Raw genomic sequence first — 23,826 nt, forward strand, 5'->3', positions numbered from 1 at the left:
ATTAGGCAAGTTTTAGGTGCCTAGAATAGGGAAGGAAACTGCAGGGGATGGATATAATTGAAATGTGGAGGTTATTCAAGGAACAGCTACTGCGTGTCCTTGGTAAGTATGTACCTGTCAGGCAGGGCTAGGAAATTGTCAAGCGAGTGTGCTGTGGTTTACTAAAGAAGTTGAAGCTCTTGTCAAGAGGAAAAAGAAGGCTTATGCTAGGATGAGACACGAAGGCTCAATTAGGGTGATTCGAAGTTATAAGTTAGCCACAAAAGACCTAAAAAAAAGCTAAGAAGAGCAAGGAGGGGACATGAGAAGTTGTTGGCAGATAGGATCAAAAGGAAAACCTAAGGCTTTCTATAGGTATATCAGGAATAAAAGAATGACGACAGTAAGATTAGGGCCAATCAAGAATAGTAGTGGGAAGTTGTGCGTGGAGTCAGATGAGACAGGGGAAGTGCTAAATGAATATTTTTCTTCAGTATTCACACTAGGAAAAGACGATGTTGTTGAGGAGAATACGGAGATACAGGCTACTGGACTAGATGGGATTGAGGTTCACAAGGTGGTGGTGCTAGCAATTCTAGGAAGTGTGAAAATAGTAAGTCTCCTGGGCCAGATGGGATTTATCCTTGGATTCTCTGGGAATCCAGGAAGGAGAGTACAGAGCTTTTGGCTTTGATCTTTCTGTCCTAATTGTCTACTGGAATAGTGCCTGAAGACTGGAGGACAGCAAATGTTCTTCCCTTGTTCAAAAAGGGGAGTAGAGACAACTCTGGTAATTGTAGAGCAATGAGCCTTACTTCAGTTATGGGTAAAGTGCTGGAAAAGGTTACAAGAGATAGGATTTATAATCATCTAGAAAAAATAAGTTGATTAGGGATAGTCAACACGTTTTTTTTTTGAAGAGTAGGTCATGCCTTACAAACCTTATTGAGTTCTTTGAGAAGATGCCCAAACAGGTGGATGAGGGTAAAGTGGTTGATGTGGTGTATATGGATTTCAATAGGGCATTTGATAAGGTTCCCCATGGTAGGCGTTTGCACAAAATACAGAGGGGCATGAGATTAAGGATGATTTAGTGGTTTGGATCAGAAATTGGCTCGCTGAAAGAAGATAGATGGTAGTGGTTGATGGGAAATGTTCAACTTAAAGTTCATTTCCTAGGGATGTACTGCAAGGATCTGTTTTGAGCCCTGTGCTGTTTGTCATTTTTATAAGTGACCTGGATGAGGGCACAGAAGGAAGGATTAGGGAATTTGCAGATGACACTAAGGTCGGTACAGTTGTGGATAATGCAGAAGGATGTTGCGGGTTACAGAGGGACATAGATAAGCTGCAGAGCTTGGCTGAGAGGTGGCAAATGTGGAAAGGTGGGAGGTGTTTCACTTTGGAAGGAGCAACAGGACTAAACAGTACCGGGCTAATGGTAAGATTCTTGGGAGTGCAGATCAGCAGAGATCCCTGTACATGGATCCCTGAAAATTGCCACTAAAGCTGATAGAGTTGTTAAGAAGGCGTGTTAGTTTTATTGGTAGATGGATTGAGTTTTGGAGCCATGATGTCATGTTGCAGCTGAACAGAACTCTGGTGTGGCTGCACTTGGAGTATCGCATACAGTTCTGGTCACTGCATTATAGGAAGGATGTGGAAGCTTTGGAACGCATTCAGAGGAGCTTTACTAGGATGTTGCCTGTTATGGAGGGAAGGTCTTATGAGAAAAGGCTGAGGGACTTGAAGCTGTTTTCATTAGAGAGAAGATTGAGACTTAATTGAGACATAAGATAATCAGAGGGTTAGGTAGAGTAGACAGTGAGAGCCTTTTCCTCGGATGGTGACAGCTAGCACAAGGAGGGTCGATAGATATAGGACAGATAAGACCATAAGACATAGGAGTGGAAGTAAGGCCATTCGGCCCATCGAGTCCACTCCGCCATTCAATCATGGCTGATGGGCATTTCAACTCCACTTACCAGCGTTCTCCCCGTAGCCCTTAATTCCTCGAGACAACAAGAATCTATCAATCTCGGAAAGATGTCAGAGGTAGTTTCTTTACTTACAGTAGAGGCATGGAAAAGCCTGCCTGCAATAGTAGCAAACTTGCTAACTTTAAAGAGCATTTAAAATGTCAATTGATAGACATAAGGATGAAAGTGGTATAGTTTAGGTTAGATGGGCTTCAGATTGGTTTCAGAGGTCAGTCCAATATCGAGGGCCGAAAGTCCTGTATTGTGCTATAATGTTCTGTTGTAGTGGGAGCCATATCATTTTGTTCCCATTACTTCTCATGATTTTACTGTCATTAGAATTCTAGATGTTGTGCAACAACTAATTGGTGAATTTCCAAATGGCTTTAAATTTTATCCATGCAGCATATTTCTCTTTTAGTGATTAAACTTTTAAAGTTGATAAGCAACTGGTGTACCAAGTCGTGTTTTTCAAGCATCATCTCTGCAACTTTCGGAAAAAAACTTTTTGTATGTTTGTTCTGCAAATAAACTAGAATGTTCAATTCCATATTGACAGGATTCAAAGAAGTAACGTTGTATGGAGAATAAACAGAAGGTAGACAAGTTAAACCAAATGATTTGTTTCTGTACTGGAAATTCTGTGTAAATCCATCTGCTGACAGGACAATGGCTAATTGCTATTAAAGAGAAAGAACAGCAAATTTTACTGCAACCTACATTACTTCCCACATTACTCCATTTACCAGCAGAGAAGTCTTGCAGGTTAATGTAGATATGTAGAAACCATACGCCAATTATTTGAAAGTGGTCTGAAGGTTCGCTTGCCCTGTGGCTAAACACATTGCTCAGGTAATGGAACTTCATTCAGATAACCTTGGGAGGTTTGTATGCTAAGCTGAAAATGTGTTGCTGAAAAAGCGCAGCAGGTCAGGCAGCATCCAGGGAACAAGAGATTCGACGTTTCGGGCATAAGCCCTTCTTCAGATTTGTATGCTAGCATGCATCCTGTTGTGTTAACCTACATCTTTGAACTCAATTGTGCAACATGTTGAGAGAACAATAAATATCATAACTTTCACTTATGGAATTTACCACTGACTTTTTTTCTGCTTTTCTATAGTTAGATATCTTGTAGGTGAAAAGTAAGGTGTTGATGATAATGGAGTGCTAATAGTTTGATTTTAATCTAAGACCATGCCATTCCAAAATATAACATGCAAGCATCTGCTTTTCACTGTCGGAATTACCTCATCTGAATTTGAATTCTAACTGCTTTAATTTTTCTCCCACCAGTCAACTAAGAAAATTGATTAGCTAATTCTTGTGTCTCATTTTTGACTTGAGATCATAATAAAGAAAGTAGAAAATATACAATTTGAGAACATTTACTCAGCAGAGTGTTCTTCAAATTTACAGCAGAAAAACAGCCCAGGCCTACGTCAACATTCATATTCCATACAAGCTTCCTTCATCTTACTTCACTTCACAGTAGCAATATCTTTTAGTGAGGCTACTGTGGAATCCTGGCAAAACAGTAGCTAATGTGCCTACAGCAGGATCACACTCACAATAGCAAAACCGATAATGTAATTTTGATTGAGGAACAATTATTTTCTGAGACAACTATGATATCCCTTCTTTGGTCTTCTTTGAAGTGACATCCATTGGAAGATCTGATTTAAAAACTGGTTAATTTTTTGTGTGTATTTTTAGGAATTTGCACTTAAATTATGACCAAACTTCAAAAGTTCATAACTGGCTATTTCCAAAGAATTTGAAAGGAACATCATAACATAGAAATTAGGAGCAGGGGTAGGCAATTCAGCCCTTTGAGCTGCTCCACCATTAACTATAAGATCATGGCTCAACTTATCCTGGTCTCAACTCCACTTTACTGCCTGCTCCCCAAAGCCTTTTTCATCAGACATACATCTATTCCTTTCTTGAACCTGTTGAGTGATTTTGCCTACAATGCACTTTGAGGCAGTGAGTTCCACAGATTCACAATTCTCAGGGATTTAGTTTTTCTTCATCTCAATTCTGAATCTACTTTCTCTCAGTCCATATCTATGACCTCTTGTTCGAGACTGTCCCACAAGGGGAATCTTCTGTTCAACATCCATCTTATCAAGACCCTTTAGTATTTTATATATCTCAATCAGATCCCACCCTCATTCTTCTGAACTCCAGTGAGTACAAACCCAAGCTATTCAATTGTTAGTTGTATGACAACCCTTTCATCCCTGAAATCAACCTGGTGAACCTCCTCTGAACTGTCTCCAGTGGCATCACATCCTTCCTCAAAATGTTCCTGATATGGTCTCACCAACGCCTTATGTAATTATAACACTACTGTTTCTTCCGGTATTTATAGTCGTCTGTCACCCGGAAACGGCAAGGACAGACGACAATAAATACCGGAAGAAACATCAAAGAAGCGCTTCGCAGGAGGCTCCAGAGCACTGATGATGTCGCCTAGCCATGGGACGAAACGTTTGCAACAAAAACTTCCAGCTCGGCGAATAGAACCACAACATATAACACTACTATTATAATCCAGTCCTTTTGCAATAAATGCCAGGATTCAATTTGCCTTTCTTATTGTATTCTGCACTTGCAACCCACTTTCTGTGTTTCATGTACAAAGACACCCAAATCCCTGAGCTTTGAATCTGCTTCCCAATTAAATAATAATTTGCCCTTTTATTTTTCCAGTCAAAATGGACCTCACACTGGTGCACATTAAAGTCCACCTCCAGATGCTGACCCATTCTCCTAGCTTATCAATAGTCATCTGTAAATTCTTCATCTCCTCCTCACTACCTCTTTCCTATCTATTTTAGTGTCATCCGTGAACTTTGTTATGCTCCTGTATTCCTATGTACTCCGTCCCTGCATGCAGATCGTTTATATAGATTAAAAATAATGGTGGTCCAAGAACTAAATCCTGTAGCAACCCACTAGTTACAGACCACCATTCAAGAAGAACCCATTTATCCTGGCCCTCTGCTTTCTGTCAGTCAGCCAGCCAGTCAGTATTCGATCCAAGCCAATACTCTTCACCTAATCTCCTGAGACCTAACCTTCTGGATCAGTCTTTTACTCAGCACCTTGTCAAATGCCTTCTGGAAGTCTAACTAGAGCACATCACTGGATCAAAATTAGAGTGGTGCTGGAAAAGCACAGCAGGTCAGGCAGCATCCAAGGAGCAGGAAACTCGACGTTTCAGGCAAAAGTCCTTCATCAGGAATGCTCATTCCTGACGAAGGGCTTTTGCCTGAAACGTTGATTTTCCTGCTCCTCGGATATTACCTGACCTGCTGTGTGTTTCCAAGACCACTCTAAGTTTGACCCTGATCTCCAGCATCTGCAGTCCTCAATTTCACCACATCCCATTAGCCCTCTTACTGGCTACAATCTGAATGAACTCCAGCATGTATGTGAAGCACGACTTTGCCCTTCATCAAACTGTACTGACACTGACACAATGTTGTGAATGCTACTGCTTGCATTTTCTAACTTGATGAAACTTACTTGCTGCATCTCAGTTCAATGCTAAAGAGATTGGCTTATTTTAAAATAAATTAAAGTATGCTTACAAATGCAGCTTGCTCATAAAAAGTCGAAGAGATGCACGAATCCTGGCTGTGCGTGACAGAATGCAAGCTGTGTCTTCATTGCATGGTTCACTCAGTGCAAGGATGCATTTTCCTAGTTGATCTTCAGTGGATGCAAACCCCTGGAAAAAGCACATTGTAACAAGGCATGGGAAGACCTCAAAACTGTAACAATCCCCTTTCATGACTAAAAAGCAGGCACTCAAAAAACTTAATCTGCAAATTGTCTGTGATGTAGTCAACCCTAATGGGCATTTATCAGGGCATGCAGTAAAACTCTCAAATTACATGGTCATCCACAAGGATTGGAGAAAGAGAAATCAAAACATTTTCTCAATGGAGAAGACTAGGAGTTGTGGAAGAAAAAGGAATTAAAGCTTTCAATCTCAAAAAAATTATTGTCAGCTAGAATACAAACATTAAAAGTTAATAGTTTGCACATGGAGAATAGTTAAGTCTAATGGAACACTGACATGTATTGCAGATATGAAAATGAGGAAATTAAACTTCAGCTTGTAAAAAACCTCGACCAGACTCTGTGTGGGAATGCGTATGTTGTGGTTCTGTTTGCCAAGCTGGGAATTTGTGTTGCAGACGTTTCGTCCCCTGTCTAGGTGACATCCTCAGTGCTTGGGAGCCTCCTGTGAAGCGCTGCTGCGATGTTTCCACCGGCATTTATAGTGATTTGTATCTGTCGCTTCCAGTTGTCAGTTCCAGCTGTCCGCTGCAGTGGCCGGTATATTGGTCCAGGTCGACGTGCTTATTGATTGAATCTGTGGATGAATGCCATGCCTCTAGGCATTCCCTGGCTGTTGTGTGTTTGGCTTGTCCTATAATAGTAGTGTTGTCCCAGTCGAACTCATGTTGCTTGTCATCTGAGTGCGTGGCTACTAAGGATAGCTGGTCGTGCCTTTCGATATTCCGGCGTAGCATTGTTTGATATTCATTCTACTACAGTGGTGTCACCAGCAAACGTATAGATGGCGTTCATTTGGAATTTGGCTAGATAGTCGTGGGTTCACAAAGAGTACAGTCGGGGGTTGAAAATGCATCCTTGGGGGTTTCCAGTGTTGAAGGTTATCATGGAGGAGATGCAGTCATCTATCTCCACTGATTGTGGTCTATGGATCAGGAAGCTGAGGATCCAGTTGCAAAGGATGGAGCTGAGACCTAGGTCTCAAAGTTTTGAGATCAGTCTGGAAGGGAGTTGAAGGCAGAGCCATAATCAATAAGTAGGAGTCTATGGTAGGTGTCCTAGTTGTCCAGATGTTCCCAAATAGTCTTGGCAAGTTAGACATGAAAAGATTATTTCCTTTTATGAACACGTCCAGAATTAGGAGATACTATTTCAAAACTAGGGGTTACCAATTTAGGATAGATGTGGCGAATAGTTTTGTTTTCTCCGAGTCGAGAGATGTTGGAACTCTCTGCCTCAGCAGGTGGCGGAGACAGAGTCACTAAATATTTTTAAATGTAGGTTGGATTTATTCCTTTCCCTTACACGAATTTAAGGTCATCAGGGCGAGGGGGAAATATGGAATTTGAAATACAAACATATCAGCTATTATCTTACTATATGGCAGAGGAGGCTCAAAAAGGGCCAATGACCTACTTCTGCCCATGATTTTTATATTTGTATACTGGACTTGGACTGAGTGTAGCACAAATTTCCAAGAAAGCTTTGAATTACAAAGAAAAGGTTAAATTACAAAGAAGGGTTACATAAAGTTACCTTTTATTTACTTGCATAAAGAAAGCATTTAAAAATGTTTAAGGGATCCAATGGAGTTGACACAAGGTATAGATTTTCATTTATAGGTGAATTCAGAACAGAACAACATTAAAAATTGAGCAGGGTCATTTAGGACTTTGCACATACAACTGATGGGGAAGAGTTGAATTAAGATTCCAAAAGGTCATGTATCCTGAATGAATTGATAATTTCTGGATGGGTTTGGATAAGACACTCTTGTTTGGTAAGGATATTGTTGAATATGCAGCAATACGAGTAAAGGGAATTAATTGAACAACGCAGCAAGCGCGACAGGTTTAATTGTCCTACATACATGATGGTCAGAGTAACTCGGATGATGATGTGCACTTGACAAACTAACTTTGGTAAAATGGATGAAGTTTACCTATTAGAAGGCAATGAAACAGACATTTTATATTATGTTGATGGTGATTTATCGCGCACACATGAAAGAGAAGTTGCATGATAAAACATCTTTTCACCCAAGGTCCAGGAAACAATGTCACCGATGTACAATTTTCCTTACGGATATTAATTACAACTGACCTTTTCAGATCTTGGTGTCACTTGATAACAACACATGAGCATGAAGGATCAATGAAGGAGGTAAAAAAATGACAAGGCTACAGTTTAATTATCACTGTTATAGCACTAACTATTCTCGATTGAAATTTTAAGCATGTGACAAGTTCTAAAATATTCTAAATACTCAGGAATTTAAACAATACCTGAGAATATATTTAAAAATCTGTTATTTTTGCCAACTGTTTCTAAAATCTGAGATATTGTATTTTCCAGTATGAATAGAATGATACTGAACTGGACTTTCATTTTGACAACTTTAACCCTTCAAAAGGTTTATACAAGGCAATTTGTCCAATAATTGGAATTCAGGAAAAGTCTAGTGTTTTAATATATTAGTGCTTTGTGCACAAATATATTGGTTATAAGTTATAAATATTATTTGCTTGGACAAAGAGTATACCATATTGAAAGAAGATTCCATGCTATTGCTATCCCCAGATCACAGATAAATTATGTGTTGAATAAAAATCAGGGGGAAAAGGCACTACATTAAAACGTATCTACTGTAACATGTCTAAAATTCATTTTCGCTAAAAAACAATGATACTCCTCTTCCGCTATTAGAACTTTACATCAAAGCCCACTACCTACTGATATTGATAAAATTAAGCTTTATAGTCTGATGGCAATGTACCTGTGTATCATATTCAACAGCCTGAGCTTAACGAGAAAGTATCTAATTCACTTGCCCAATGTATTGTGCATTGAAGTAAAACAAAGCCTTGTTTGTCTGTATGTTCTAGGCATTGAGCAAATAAACACTAATTCACCGATGCTCTATTAAAATTGTGCCAGTGTTACATTGAATGGAAAAAAAGACCAAGTACTGTTTCACAATTTTGTAGTTACAATTTACCTGCAATATTGGAATCACAGGATATAATGCTTCAATTAACTTATTCCAGCTGAAAGTGCTCATTATCAGGCGGCTCTGCAGTAAGTAAATAAGTATTTCTTTTGCTGCACTGTTCACCTGTAAGACAATACAGTAACATCTGCTGTTAAAGGTAAATTATTTTAAAAATCTGCATATCCCTGCCAATGAACCAATAAATCCAAGCTGAGCTAATATGGAAAAAGGTAAGCTTCAAGAAAGCTTTTGAGACAAGGGAAAGATCTGACATAATCGAGGATATTTACTGAGGAAAATGGGCTGAATGGACTCATGCTGCGTCTTAACAATTTTGTGGCTCTAAGATTTGCGATCGAAAATGGTGGAAGGCACTGCTGCAATGACTGAATGGAGGCTACAAAGAAAACCAAACATCATTCAGAGGGCACATTCTGGAACATAAAGCTGCAGAATGTAAGCACATGGAAGATAAAGTAATAAGAGACACCTGCACAGGAGGAGAAAGATTTTGAATCAATGACATGGAGGGGATGGAACATAAATTTTGCAGAAGACCATGAGATAAAAGCTGAACTTAAGTGGAACAGAATGGAGGATATTATTGCTGGTGAGTTAAAGTAAGTTTTTGCTTATCTGAAATTCGATCATCGCTAAATTCTGTAAACAAAGGCCAGCAAGTAAAGCAAGTGGCTGTCAGAATATGCGTTTGTGCATCGCAAACATTGTAACTTTCCGTGCATTACTGTTCTTCACAGGTTTGTCATCCAACCATATAGCATCACTGAACATTTTACTCTGAAAATAATGTATAAGTGAAAACATCTGTAAACTCCTTGTACAAATTCAATAAAATATTAATAAATCCATAAATAATTGAAAACTGATTTATGGCCTTGTATGTCACAGCGACCTATATGGAAGACAAATAAAGAAAAAGTCCAAATCTTGAAAATTTGAAGTAAAAACAGAAAATAATGAAAATTGCAAAAATGTTAGACTTTTTTTCTCTTTTCAGGTGTCGACACATCCCTGAGTGTCCAGCGTTCATGTTTCTAATCCTTAGATTTTACTCAAGAAATAGTTTATCTTAACTTTTTTTTCCATGAAGTCACAAATCCTCTCCTCTTAAAAACAAATTTAACAGTGATCAAAAATGAAATAATCTTTACAGCTTCCTCCAGTTCCTATCAATTATTAACTTTTTTTCTGTTTAAATTAAATTATTGTTCTCATCAGTGATATGCTCCCCCAGCTTCCAGCTCTTCATTTAACCCCTTTCTGTCTTACTTTCAGGCTTTACAAATAATTACAACCTCATTTCTAATGCTTCATCAGTTATTTTCTAGACCAACTTGATAAATTAAGGCTCATAATGTGGTAGAGAATTGGACACAATAGAGAAAGTATAGAGTGGAATGGTTAAAAAAAATAAAAAAGAGGGACAAAAGACATGGACTAGTGAGTTAAACGAAAGTAGCATTTCTTTGGACATATTAAACAATTTAAATAGCTACCTGTTGATTTGGATCCTGTAGGCCGAACGTACATATTTCATACAAAACCCAGGCATGGAGAAGAAAATTAATACCATTAGAACTTGATAACTCTGGCTTGATAACATTGTGGATTCGAAGGCAAACCTTCAGAAGAAAAAGTTTGCAAAATTATGAGTGTTTCAAGACCAATTCTACATTTCAATAATTGCAAGTCAATAGTATTTCAGAAATAGGCTTAAGAAGAAATATGTAGTCTATTTACCCACAAATTTTATGCTAAATCCATCTCCCAATCTGTATACATCAAGAATAATATTAATAGTAATCCATTAAGCATTCTGCAGCTCTAAGCTAGTCTTATTTTAGCTAAATGCTAGTAATTACAAGTGAATTTAAGAAGGTCTGGACTCATTCCCTGACTAGCTGGGCTGGCACCATAAATGCAGTGTTGTGCAATACTACACTCTTAAAGATACCATATATATTTGATGAAAATAAGAATAACACCTGTCTCCTTGTATAGGTGGGTGCAAATAAATCATAACACACTGAGGAAATGCTTTGGAAGACTTGTGGTTTTTGGGCCACCAGCACCATCACCAGAAATAGATTATTCATTTATTATATTGCTGCATTCGTAGCTTCCTAATTCCTAGCTTAATTATTAAATTAAGTCGCTATTTTTAAAAAGGTCATTCCTTGACAGTGAAGTTCTTGACATGTCCTAAAAATGGTCACACAAATTTAATTTATATTTTCACCTCAGCTTTGGTTCAGGGGTGACTCAGCTCTTTTACTGGTTCAAGTTTATCTAATATTTATTATGGACTGAAAAAAAAATCCCCTCATTTTCATTCTTCACAGCAAACTCAGCAAAAATGTTCAAAACACAGTATTAAGGTTTGAGTTATCTTCATAATACATAACGAGCAGACTCAGTTCTTCAGTGCCCAAGCCTCCTACCAACAATCTTTACCATCCTTATTCACCAACCCGAATCTCTCAAAGTCTGAAAGGAACTGTGGTTGATGGTCACTCTCTGTCCTGCCTTGTTCAGACTGTCCTGCTTTTCTGTAGGCTCAATATCCTGGCCTCACCTTCTGCCAAAATGCAACACTCTTGAACAAGGTTTAGAGTTTTATAACATGGAAACAAACAATTCTGTAATTGATATTCTTACTGCTTATTATGAGGATCCTCCCACTAACTCGTCTAATCAACAAATCTTTCAATACTTTCTCCCTCATATACTTATTTTGCTTTCTCTTAATTGCATAAGTATGGGAAGTAACATCTACAGGTAGTTAACAGATGAAGCTGTTTCTTCCCACCTTCACGAGTTTTAAACAGCAGCGATAACATTCGGCTTTAATAATCGGCATGGCGTGAGACAAAAGTTTCAAGAGTATTTTCCGACTCTCAGCTTCAATTAGTGGACTGGCATCTACAGATTTGGAACTGTGGAAAAAGAAACACCAACAGCAACAATAGTCTTCAAAATTTCCAAAACATCTGTAGAAAACTATTCTGCCCACAATAAAACTCTACAACTAGTAGTGCAAAACAAATATATTTTCCAGTATTGGTATATTTATAGCCTTAACCAATTCAACTACTAGGGTGTTAAATTAACAGCACAAAAACTGAGAAGGTAGTGTAAAATGGAGTGGGTGAATTCAATGCCAAATCAGGCATAGGCAGTGAAATAAAGACAGTAAGAAAGAATGGATGTAGAAAGAGAAGTAATGTGAAAAAACTAGGAAAGAGAAAACAAAATTTGACGTTATAACTTGTTAAAATATCTAACAATTCAAATCTGAAACAGTGAGACACAACACTTTCAGCAACAGAACCAGGAAGACTATTTAGTAGTAATTACACTGTCGATGGTGTACAGTTTTGGTCAATTATGTACAGTTCTGGTCACCACATTATAAGAAGGATGTGGAAGCTTTGGAAAGGGTGCACAGGAGATTTACTAAGATGTTGCCTGGTATGGAAGGAATGTCTTACGAGGAAAGGCTGAAGGCCTTGAGGCTGATTTCGTTTAAGAAAAGTTTGAGAGGTAACTTAATAGCGACATACAAGATAATCAGAGGGCTAGATAGGGTGGACAGGGAGAACCTTTTTCCAAGTATGGGGACGGCAAACACGAGGGGACACAACTTTAAAGTGAGGGGAGATTGGTATAAGACAGATGTCAGAGGTAGTTTCTTTACTCAGAGAGTAGTAAGGGTATGGAATGCTTTGCCTGCATCGGTAGTAGATTCGCCAAGTGTAAGTGCATTTAAGCGTTTCATCCCCTTTTTAGGTGACATCCTCAGTGCTTGGGAGCCTCCTGTAAAGCGCTTTTGTGCTGATTCCTCCGGCATTTATAGTGGTTTGTCTCTGCCGCTTCTGGGTTGTCAGTTGCTGTCCACTGCAGTGGCCGGTATATTGGGTCTAGGTCGATGTGTCTGTTGATAGAATTTGTGGATGAGTGGCATGCCTCTAGGAATTCCCTGGCTGTTCTCTGTTTGGCTTGCCCTAGAATAGTGGTGTTGACCCAATCGAATTCATGTTGTTTGTTGTCCGAGTGTGTGGCTACTAAGGATCGCTGGTCGTGTCGTTTCATGGCTAGTTGGTGTTCACGGATGCAGGTTGTTAGCTGTCTTCCTGTTTGTCCTATGTAGTGGTGTTTTGTGCAGGCTTTGCATGGGACTTTGCACACTACGTTGGTTTTGCTCATGCTGGGTATCGGGTCCTTTGTCCTGGTGAGTTGTTGTCTGAGAGTGGCTGTTGGTTTGTGTGCTGTTGAGTCCTAGTGGTCGCAGTAGTCTGGCTGTCAGTCCAGAAATGCTCCTGATGTATGGTAGTGTGGCCAGTCCTTTGGGTTGCAGCATGTCCTCATTCCGTTGTCTTTCCCTTAGGCATCTGTTGATGAAATTGCGCGGGTATCCGTTTTTGGTGACTACCTTGTATAGGTGTTCTTCTTCCTCTTTTTGCAGTTCTGGTGTGCTCCAGTGTGTTGTGGCCCTTTTGAATAATGTCCTGATGCAACTCCGTTTGTGTGTGTTGGGGTGGTTGCTTTCATAGTTCAGGACTTGGCCTGTATATGTGGCTTTCCTATATACCTTCGTATTGAATTGGACTGGCCAAAGACTGGCCACACTACCATACATCAGGAGCATTTCCGAACTGACAGCCAGACTACTGCGACCACTAGGACTCATAACAGCACACAAACCAACAGCCACGCTCAGACAACTCACCAGGACAAAGGACCCGATACCCAACATGAGCAAAACCAACGTAGTGTACAAAATCCCATTCAAGGACTGCACAAAACACTACATAGGACAAACAGGAAGACAGCTAACAACCCGCATCCATGAACATCAACTAGCCACGAAACGACACGACCAGCTATCCTTAGTAGCCACATACTCAGACGACAAACAACATGAATTCGACTGGGACAACACCACTACTATAGGGCAAGTCAAACAGAGAACAGCCAGGGAATTCCTAGAGGCATGGCACTCATCCACAAATTCTATCAACAAACACATCGACCTAGACCCAATATACCGGCCACTGCAGTGGACAGCAACTGACAACCGGAAGCAGCAGAGACAAACCACTACAAATGCCGGAGGAATCAGCACAGAAGCGCTTCACAGGAGGCTCCCAAGCACTGCGGATGTCACCTAGAAAGGGGACGAAACGTTTGCAACAAAAACTCCCAGCTCGGCGAACAGAACACAACAATGAGCACCCGAGCCAGAAATCTTCTCACAAACTTTAAGTGCATTTACGTCGTCATTGGACAGGCAAATGGACGAACATGGAATAGTGTAGGTGGGATGGGCTTCAGATTAGAATGACAGGGCGGCGCAATATTGAGGGCCGAAAGGCCTGTACTGCGCTGTAATGTTCTATGTTAATGTAAACAGTACCTAGCATGAAACAGACAAAATTTAATTTTGTTATCTAACTTGGAAACACAACAACTTCACATCTAGGTGATGTGTTTCATTGAAGAGGCAAAGAGGAAACAGGCTTTTATGCATAACTATTGGCAGTATGGCAGATTTTGGATATATGAGTTTAACTGTGTAACAGCAATAGCTGATGCACTGTTTGTACATAAATAACTGAGTTTCATTTGCCTCAATACTATTTTGACATCAAATTAGGGGCGTGTGTCTTGATATATTTACTTTAATTGCAACATACAGACTTATTTATCAAAGTTGCACGTATGTGCAAAAAAAATTATACTTTAATTGAAAAGGCATTCCTCCAGGTTAGTCTCCAAGTTCATTTTGTCCATATAAAAGTTCTTATACCCTTAAGTTTCGTACAGATGTGGTGTGATGTTTAAATTTAATGTCATAGTTACAATTACTTGTGAAGGCCTATGAGCAAAGTAAACCTGCCAGATAGAACTTGAGGAAAGTGGGGAAGGGCATGAAGGAAAGGGGTGTGCATGAGAACAGACCTACAGGGGAAAACTAGATTAGGATTTAGAAGCAGAAATAAGCTATTTGGCCCTTCGAGACTGATTTGCCAACCCATTCCAGTGATCAAATCAGGTAGCATCATCAAGCACTACAACCTCCATACAACAGAATATTACGATGAATTTAAAGAAAATAAATAAGCAAAAATTGAAAGAAAAATCTAATATAATAATTTGAAGCTAAAATAATAACAGTTATACACAACATCTCCCCTTCAGAAATTGGTAATGAACTGCAACAAACTTCTTAAATACAACTGAGTGGCTTATTAGACCATTGCAGGGAACAGTCAAGAATCAATCACATTGCAGTAGAGATGGGATTTAAACTCATGTCTCTTGACCCTGATCCCAGGATTCAAGTGCTCATAGATCCCTTAAAATTAGTCAAAAATACATGAAAAATAATTGGCCAATTTGTTAATTCATTTACTTCAACAGAATTGAGCAGATTTTAAAACAAAAATTACATTGCTAAGCCTTTAGATCCTAAAAAATTGAACAAAAACGTTACCTAGCAGTTCATAGAATAGTGTGGAAGTCGGCCATTCAGTCCACCAAATCCAAAATGATCCTCTGAAGAGAATTCCACTCAGACCCAAACCCCTACCCTATCCCTGCAACCCTGTATTTCCTATGACTAATTAACCTAGCTTGTGATCCTTGGACACGAGGGGCAATTTAGCACTACCAATCTACTTAACTTGCACATCTTTGGCTTGTGGGAGAAAACCATAGCACCCAGAGGAAACCCATGCAGACATAGAGAGAATGTGCAACCTCCACAGACAGTCACTCAAGGCTGAAATCCAATCCGAGTCCCTGGCGCCGTGAAGCAGCAGTGCTAACCACTAAGACACTGTGCATGTCTTAGGCAAATCATCCGCATCCTACATTAGAGTGCATGGACATTTCAAAAACAATCCAAATAACAATCATTTTCATATTAAGCAAAATAATCTGATTCACTAAACGAATCCAAGTTGTCTTTGACATAGTCCAATGAATTAACAGGAGGCATTCCTTGGGTTCTACTAATGAGAAACTGTTTAAAGAAGACGGTTTGTCAATACAGTGTGTAATCCTGAATGTCGGGAAAGGTATAATCTTAATGAGATATTCCCAGTCTTTACATTTTTGAGCAGATTTCAACACATCTAAGGATCATTTCCAGCTGCTGATGATACGGAAGGCAAACCAAAACGTGGTTTGCAAATTCAATCAGCTCCATTAGATTATGTTCACCCTAGAAAATTAAAAATGCAATTAGGTCAAAAGAATGCTTTTCACTAAAAATTCTCTGACATGAAGCAAACCACATTACACTACAGACAGCATTTGACAAGTTAAATCATCACTATTCCACTATAAAAGATACATCAAAAATCGCTGCCAAAATATATCACAAAATAAAGGACAATTTTAGATTACTTCTACATGGTTTAATGCAATGATGATAATAAGTGGGCATTCTAACTTTTCTGCATATCTCCATTGACAAATATAAAATCCTTTTACAAAGCAGTATATTTCATAATTATCAAATGTTACAACAGTTGTATAAAACTTGAAAAAAAATATATAAATTCCTTTTCGAAAAGATAGTTCATGCAGGATATTTGATGACCTATACTCAAAATGTATCTCCACAAATTGCAGTTGCAACTATTTTAAAAAATGCAATACTTGTCATCATCAGCAGTTATAGAGATGTACAGCATGGAAACAGACCCTTCGGTCAAACCCGTCCATGCTGACCAAATAGCCCCACCCAATTTAGTCCCACCTGACAGCACCCGGCCCATATCCCTCCAAACCCTTCCTATTCATATACCCATCCAGATGCCTTTTAAATGTTGTAATTGTACCAGCCTCCACCACTTCCTCTGGCAACTCATTTCATACACGTATCACCCTCTATGTGAAAAAGTGGTCTCCTAGGTTTCTTTCATACCTTTCCCCTCTCACCCTAAACCTATGCCCTCTAGTTCTGGACTCCCCCACCCTAGGGAAAAGACTTTGTCTATTTATCCTATCTATGCCCCTCATGATTTTATAAACCTCTATAAGGTCACCCCTCAGCCTCTGACTCTCCAAGGAAAACAGCTCTAGCCTATTCAACCTTTCCCCATAGCTCAAATCCTCCAACCCTGGCAACATCCTTGCAAATCTTTTCTGAACCCTTTCAAGTTTCACAACATCTTTCTGATAGGAAAGAGACCAGAATTGCACACAATATTCCAATAGCAGCCTAACCAATGCCCTGTACAGCCACAATATGACCTCCCACCTTCTGTACTCAATACTCTGACCAATAAAGGAAAGCAAACCAAACGCCTTCTTCACTATCCTATCTACCTGCAACTCCAGTTTCAAGGAGCTATGAACCTGGACTCCAAGGTCTTTGGAATGTATTTGGAAAGGCAAGGACTGATTCAGGATAGTCAACATGGCTTTGTGCTTGGGAAATCATGTCTCACAAACTTGATTGAGATTTTTTGAAGAAGTAACAAAGAGGATTGATGAGGGCAGAACGGTAGATGTGATCTCTTATGGACTTCAGTAAGGCATTTGACAAGGTTCCACATGGGAGACTGGTTAGTAATGTTAGTTCTCACGGAATACAGGGAGAACTCGCCATTTGGATACAGAACTGGCTCAAAAGTAGAAGACAGAGGGTGGTGGTGGAGGGTTGTTTTTCAGACTGGAAACCTGTGACCAGTGGCGTGCCACAAGGATTATGCTGAGTCCACTGCTTTTCAACATTTATATAAATGATTTGGATGTGAGCATTACAGGTATAGTTAGTAAGTTTGCTAATGACACCAAAATTGGAGGTGTAGTGGGCAGTAAATAAGGTTATCTCAGATTAGAATGGGATCTTGAGCAGATGGGCCAATGGGCTGAGAAGTGGCAGATGGAGTTTAGTCTAAATAAATGTGAGGTGCTGCATTTTAGAAAAGCAAATCTTAGTAGGACTTACACACTTAATGGTAAGGTCCTGGGGAGTGTTGCTAAAAAGAGTCCTATGATTTGAGGATAATGTCTACTCAAGGTTGCACATTTCTGCTAGAAATCTTCTACTTTAGCCTACACAGGTTGTTGGCCACATGACAGGACACCCCACAGGGCAGTGGGATCAGATAAGCAGGATTGGCTCTCTTTCATTTCCGGTTATCATTGAGGCATTGGGACTGAGAGTGATGCAGCTTCGTGAACAAGTTGTCACAACTCTGAACAACTTCTTCCAGCCATTAAAGTCCATACCAATCTATTCAAGGAACAGCTTCAGACCTTCAGTCTCTTTGAAGTATTTTCTTTGTCCTTCCCTTAAACATTAGCCATTTCAGATTCAGATCAAAAAGACTATTTCTGACCATGTAATCACAGAGTCCTGAAGTTCACTTTGCGTTTTACTTGAATATTTGTGGATCTAGTTTCAAGATGGAGTCTAGTGTTTTTTTTAAAAAGGTCCTCCCAGCGAATCTGGAGGCACTGCTGACGGATTTTCTCTAACACTCTATAATACTGATACACGATTTTGCTGCAACACAGAAGCATAACACGGTGTTCACTAAAACATTTGCTGACCTCTGGATAGTGTTCACATTAATTTTTATTTTTGTCTGCAGACCCCCAAGGCCCTCATGCAGTGACTTCCAGGACTGGAAATCAATGATGCAAGATACTTTGGTTCGCCAATCACCTTGCACGGACCCTCGGATGAGCAGCGTAGAGGGCATATTGCTCACAGAGATAATCATTATGAACACACGCTGCTAGTCTGAAGAAGTCCAAGATAGTCACCTATCTCAAAAGCTGCACTACTGTTGCATAGGAAGTGCTCAATATATTGCAGAGGCTCTCCTGTAACATATTGCTGAAACGAGCAATAGTAAGAAACAGAGTAGGGTCAGATGATGTAGAATCTGTGTGGGTAAAAGTGAGGGACCACTAAGGTTTAAAAAAAAGTGTTAGAGTTAGGTACAGGCCTCCAAACAGCTCCCCCAGGAGCTGGGGCATAAGATACACTCTTTTTATCTGCTGGTGTAAGAAAAGCAAAATTTCAGTGATCATGGGAGATTTCAATATGCAGGTGAACTGGGAAAAAAAATCAGGCTGGCAGTGGATTGCAAGAAAACGAATTTGTATACAAGATGGCTCATTGGAGTAACTTGTGATGGAGCCCATTAGGGAACAAGCAATACTGGATTTAGTGCTGTGCAATGAGGTAGATTTGATAAGAGAGCTTAAGATGAAAGAACTGTTAAGATTTGGAGATCCAAAAGCTAGTGTGCTTCCAATTAAACCTGTTGGACTGTAACCTGGTGGTGTGAGATTTTTAACTCATAAGAGGCAGTGATCATAACATGATTGAATTTACTCTGCAACTTGAGAGCAAAAAGATTGAATCAGAGGTAACAGTATTATAGCTGAATAAAGGCAACTGGTAGGAGCTGGGTAGAATTGGCTGGGAGAGAAGCTGTAAAAAATGAGGTCTGCAGATGCTGGAGATCACAGCTGCAAATGTGTTGCTGGTCAAAGCACAGCAGGCCAGGCAGTATCTCAGGAATAGAGAATTCGACGTTTCGAGCATAAGCCCTTCATCAGGAATTCAGGAATAGAGAATTCGACGTTTCGAGCATAAGCCCTTCATCAGGATGAAGCTGAGAGAAGCTGAGCAGGAAAGACAGTGGAACAGCAATGCCAGGAGTTTCTGGGAGTAATTCAGTACACAGCATAAATTCATCCCTAGGAAAAAGAAACATGGCAACCATGGTTGACTAGAGAAGTCAGGGATAGCGTAAAAGCAAAACAGAAAGCATATAATGTGGCAAAGGGCAGTGGGAAACCAGAGAATTGGGAAGGTTACAAAGACCAACAGAGGGCAACAACAAAAAAAGAAATAAGGGGGAAGAAGATTAAATAGGAGTGTAATCTAGCCAGTAATATAAAGGAAGATTGTAAGAGTTTATTTAGATAGATAAGGAGCAAAGGAAGGCAAAAGTAGATATTGGATTGCTGGAAAATGATGCTGAAGAGATAGTAGTGGGGAACAAGGAAATGGCTGAAGAACTGAATAATTACTTTGCATCAGTCTTCATGGTGGAAGACACGAGTAATATCCCAAACATTCAAGATAGTCAGCAGGCAGAGTATGGCGGCCATCATCAAGAACAAGGTGCTAAAAAAACTTAATTGTTTGAGGGTGGATAAATACCTGGACCAGATGGACTAAACCCCATTCCTCTAAATGAGGTAAATGAAGAGTTAGTGGAGGCGTTCATGGTGATGTTGCTGGAATTGCTCGAGTCAAGGAAGGTCCCAGAGGACTGGAAAATTGTAAATGCGACACCGCTGTTTTAAAAGAGAGTAATAAGGCCAGAAATGGAAAATTACAGACCAATTAGCCTAACTTTGGTTGTGGGGAAGATTTTGATGTCTGTTGTGAAGGATGAGATTTCTGAATACTGCGTGTGGTAAAATAGGGCAAAATCAGCAAGGTTTCAGCAAGGGGAGGTCATGTCTGACAAATCTGCTAGAATTCTTAGAGGAAGTAATGAACAGGTTAGACCAAGGAGAGCCAATGGATGTTATCTACCTGGACTTCAAGAAGGCCTTTGACAAGGTGTCACACAGGAGACTACTGAGTGAGATAAGGGCCCAAGAAACTACAGACAAGGTGCTAACATGGATAGAAGCTTGGCTGTCTGGCAGAAAGCAGTGAGTGGTGATGAAAGGGTCCTTCTCAGGATGATAACTGATGACAAGTGATGTTCAGCAAAGCTCAGTGTTGGGACCACAACTTTTCACTTTATTCACTAACGATAAAGATGAAGGAACTGAGGGCATTCTAGCTAAGTTTGTAGATGATACAGAGGCAGGTATTGGGACAGGCAGCATTGAAGAGATGGAGAGGCTACAGAATTTGGACAGATTAGGAGAGTGGGCAGAGGTAGATGGAGTATAATGTGGAAAAGTGCTTGCTAAGAAAAATAGAGGCATGGACTGTTTTTTTAAATGGGAGGAAACTTTCAAAGTCTGAAGTGCAGAGAGACTTGGGAGTTCTACTCTAGGATTCTCTCAAAGTAAACCTGCAGGTTGAGTCAGTAGTTAGGAAGACCAATGCAATTTTGACATTTATTTTGAAAGAATTTGCATATAAAAGCAGGGATGTACCTCTGAGGCTTTATAGGGCTTAGGTCAGATCACATTTGGAGTACTGTGTGCAGGCCTGATATCTCAGGAAGGATGCACTGGCTCTGGAGTGGTTCACAAGAATGGTGCCAGGAATGAAAAGCTCAACATGTGAGGAACGTTTGAAGACTCTGGGTCTATACTCGATGGGAGCTTAGGAGGATAAAGGGGGATTCTAATTGAAATTTACAGAATACTGAATGACCAACACAGACTGGATATTGGAAAGCTGTTTCCATTGGTAGGAGAGATTAGGACCTAAAGGCACAGCCTTAGAGTAAAGGGAAGATCCTTGAGAACAGAGATAAGGAGAAACTTCTTCAGCCAGAGAGTGGTAAATCAATGGAATTCACTGCCATAGAAGGCTGTGGAGGCAAAGTCATGGAGTATACTTAAGACTGAGGTAGATAGATAATTGATTGTTAAGGGGATCAAGGGTTATGGGGAGAAAGAGGGAGAATGGGGTTGAGAAATCTAGCAGCCGTGGACATGATTGGATGGCGGAGCAGACTCAATGGGCCGAATGGCTTAATTTCTGCTCCTATGTCTTATGGTCTTATGTAAGGAATATTTGATTGACCAGATGTTGGTTGATAGATGCCCTTTATTTTGGCAACAGAAGGGCAGGATGAGTTTCTTGCTTGCAAAATTTCAAAGATCCGAAGCGGCTTGCAAATCTGGTGGAGAGAGGTCAACGACAATGCAACCATCAAAAACTGTAGATGATCATATCTATAGGGGTCAGTCTGGTTTGGCATGAAGGCTGCAAATGCTAAAGTGGTTTCCAAGAGATCACATTAATGCAGACAAAAAAAAAAGTCAGTTGATCTCTGCTGGAGACGAGCAGCCACTGTTAGCTAGTTTGTGGATAGAGGGCCTTGCTTAATCCCAGCCCAGAAATTATTGAGGTGCTATCCTCTTGCTCATCACAAGTAAAATCCCAACTCACATTATCATGAATCACCTCCTTCCTGTAGCTGAGAAAACCCTCCCAAAGGCAATGTGGCTTCAGGCCTTTCAGATCAATTCCCAGCACAGTTTGCTTTGCCAGACAAACCCACGATAGAGGTCAAGAAACTACTAGAGACTTTTTATTATATTCATTGCCATGCCCTCAACTCCTGACTTTATTTGCAGGTTTTGGCAATCCCATTAGTGTTGGAATGTGTAAGAAATTTAATCGCATTCTTGCAATTGCTTCACAATGATTATAGCTAATACGTGCAACCTTTGGCAAATCTCTGGTAGCATCTCTCTTACATCATTATTAGGGAGATTTATGCAAAAGAACCAAAATACTCTCTTCTTAATTAAAATGGAAATAATTTCTGAAAATTACATCAAAATCACATTCCGAAAAATAATGGTTGAATGTTACAATGTTGTAAAATAAACTCTCAATGATGTATTAGACTATGAGCCTATGATCTTTTGTTGAAGTACAGCAATACCATGACATATTCTTTTGTGTCACTGACTGAGAGAAAATAGAAACTGCTTTGTACTTTCACTGTAAATGTAAAATTCAATAAATGTTTTCAAATAAGGTCAACATTAATAGTAAATACCTTGCACTCTCTGAGAAAAGTACACACATTCTCCATTGATTGTATTATCCCGGTTGCATTCTTATATATCGTGTAACGCTCCTGGCTGATCTGCTCCAAGTAGACAGTGACAGACTCATGAATGCCAAGATAAGTGAAACGAAACGATAGATCCACGGACAGAAGGTATAGAACATCTCCTAGGTTCTGAGGCAGGAATTTTCTTGCCTATGAGGAGAATTACAGATCTTGAAGTAAGTCACAAATATAATAAATTCCAGCAAGATATTACTAAACTATTACTTAGAAAGCATCTTGCTAAGCCATTCAAGGACATTTGATTAACTCTATGTTACATAAACAGTTTCTGAGTGGCTCGTACTGAATTTCACAAAATAGTTACAGGTTTGATTCAAAGAATGATGAAAGAGCTACTTCCAATAAAACTACAATTTTAATTTAGTACTTGCTGTCTAAATTCAGCAAATAATTGCAACAAGTCCTTCTAAGATAATCCCTACACAAACATTTAGACATTTGACACATGCTTCCCCCAACGCACTGTCAAATTATACCAAGGGTTTGAATAAGAAACATGTTTAGTATTCTCAGGTTAAAGGAAGAAAAAATAACGATCTAAGGCTCCTGCTTCAATAATGACTCCTCAGAAGTGCCTATAAAGTCTGATAAAGACAGCAGCACCAGACTGAATTGTGCAAGGTAAAATAGTTTATTGACGCAGTTTATGCCATTGACAATTGAAGTATGACCACCAAGATCTGTTCCGTCTTGTGGGTACTGGATCAGAAGTCAGGGATGCTTTTGAACTAATAGAAATAAAACAGGGTATTCTTTAAGGTCTGTACTGCTAATCTGAATTTTGACTCTAGGAACTCCCAAGTTACGATCATGGGAACATGACCAACCAGAAATGTCATTGGTGGGAGTGGAAAGGGCAGGTCGATGCTAGATAGCAGCTTAAGTAAGAATACTTCCGAGTTACATCTTTGGACCATTTACTGATCATTAAAACTGCTGACGTGAGCTGAAAAAGCACCTAGATCCAACAAGTTAATTTCCAGTATCGCAGCCATGGCAAACTCAAGTTGAAAATTATTTTCTTTCTGACCTTTCTAATATGGGGGGGGGGGGGGGGGGGCGAGAGAGCGAGAGCCAGAGAGAATGTTGTGAAACTTGAAAGGGTTCAGAAAAGGCCTCTTCTCAGCAAGAGGCCCAGCAATCACTTCTCCAGCTTGCCACAGAGTTCTCGGGTACACCTGATCAAGTCCTGGCGATTTATCCACCTTAACCG

The 23,826-nt window shown here is 39.8% G+C and overlaps 1 protein-coding gene across 2 annotated transcripts in view; it reads right to left on the reverse strand.

Moving 5' to 3' along the window:
* The window catches only part of rttn (rotatin), a 223,972-nt gene that overhangs the window by 155,756 nt on the left and 44,390 nt on the right, over nucleotides 1–23,826 (reverse strand). For both annotated transcript variants that reach the window (XM_060823325.1, XM_060823321.1), the window contains exons 12-17: nucleotides 22,536–22,742; nucleotides 15,903–16,015; nucleotides 11,597–11,723; nucleotides 10,284–10,409; nucleotides 8,773–8,889; nucleotides 5,561–5,700 (exon numbers count right to left, since the gene is read on the reverse strand). In XM_060823325.1, coding sequence (XP_060679308.1) covers nucleotides 5,561–5,700; nucleotides 8,773–8,889; nucleotides 10,284–10,409; nucleotides 11,597–11,723; nucleotides 15,903–16,015; nucleotides 22,536–22,742 — 830 coding nt within the window. The remainder of the gene's footprint in view (nucleotides 1–5,560; nucleotides 5,701–8,772; nucleotides 8,890–10,283; nucleotides 10,410–11,596; nucleotides 11,724–15,902; nucleotides 16,016–22,535; nucleotides 22,743–23,826) is intronic.

The sequence above is a fragment of the Hemiscyllium ocellatum genome, chromosome 4 (assembly GCF_020745735.1).
Source record: "Hemiscyllium ocellatum isolate sHemOce1 chromosome 4, sHemOce1.pat.X.cur, whole genome shotgun sequence".
In the NCBI taxonomy this organism is placed as follows: domain Eukaryota; kingdom Metazoa; phylum Chordata; class Chondrichthyes; order Orectolobiformes; family Hemiscylliidae; genus Hemiscyllium; species Hemiscyllium ocellatum.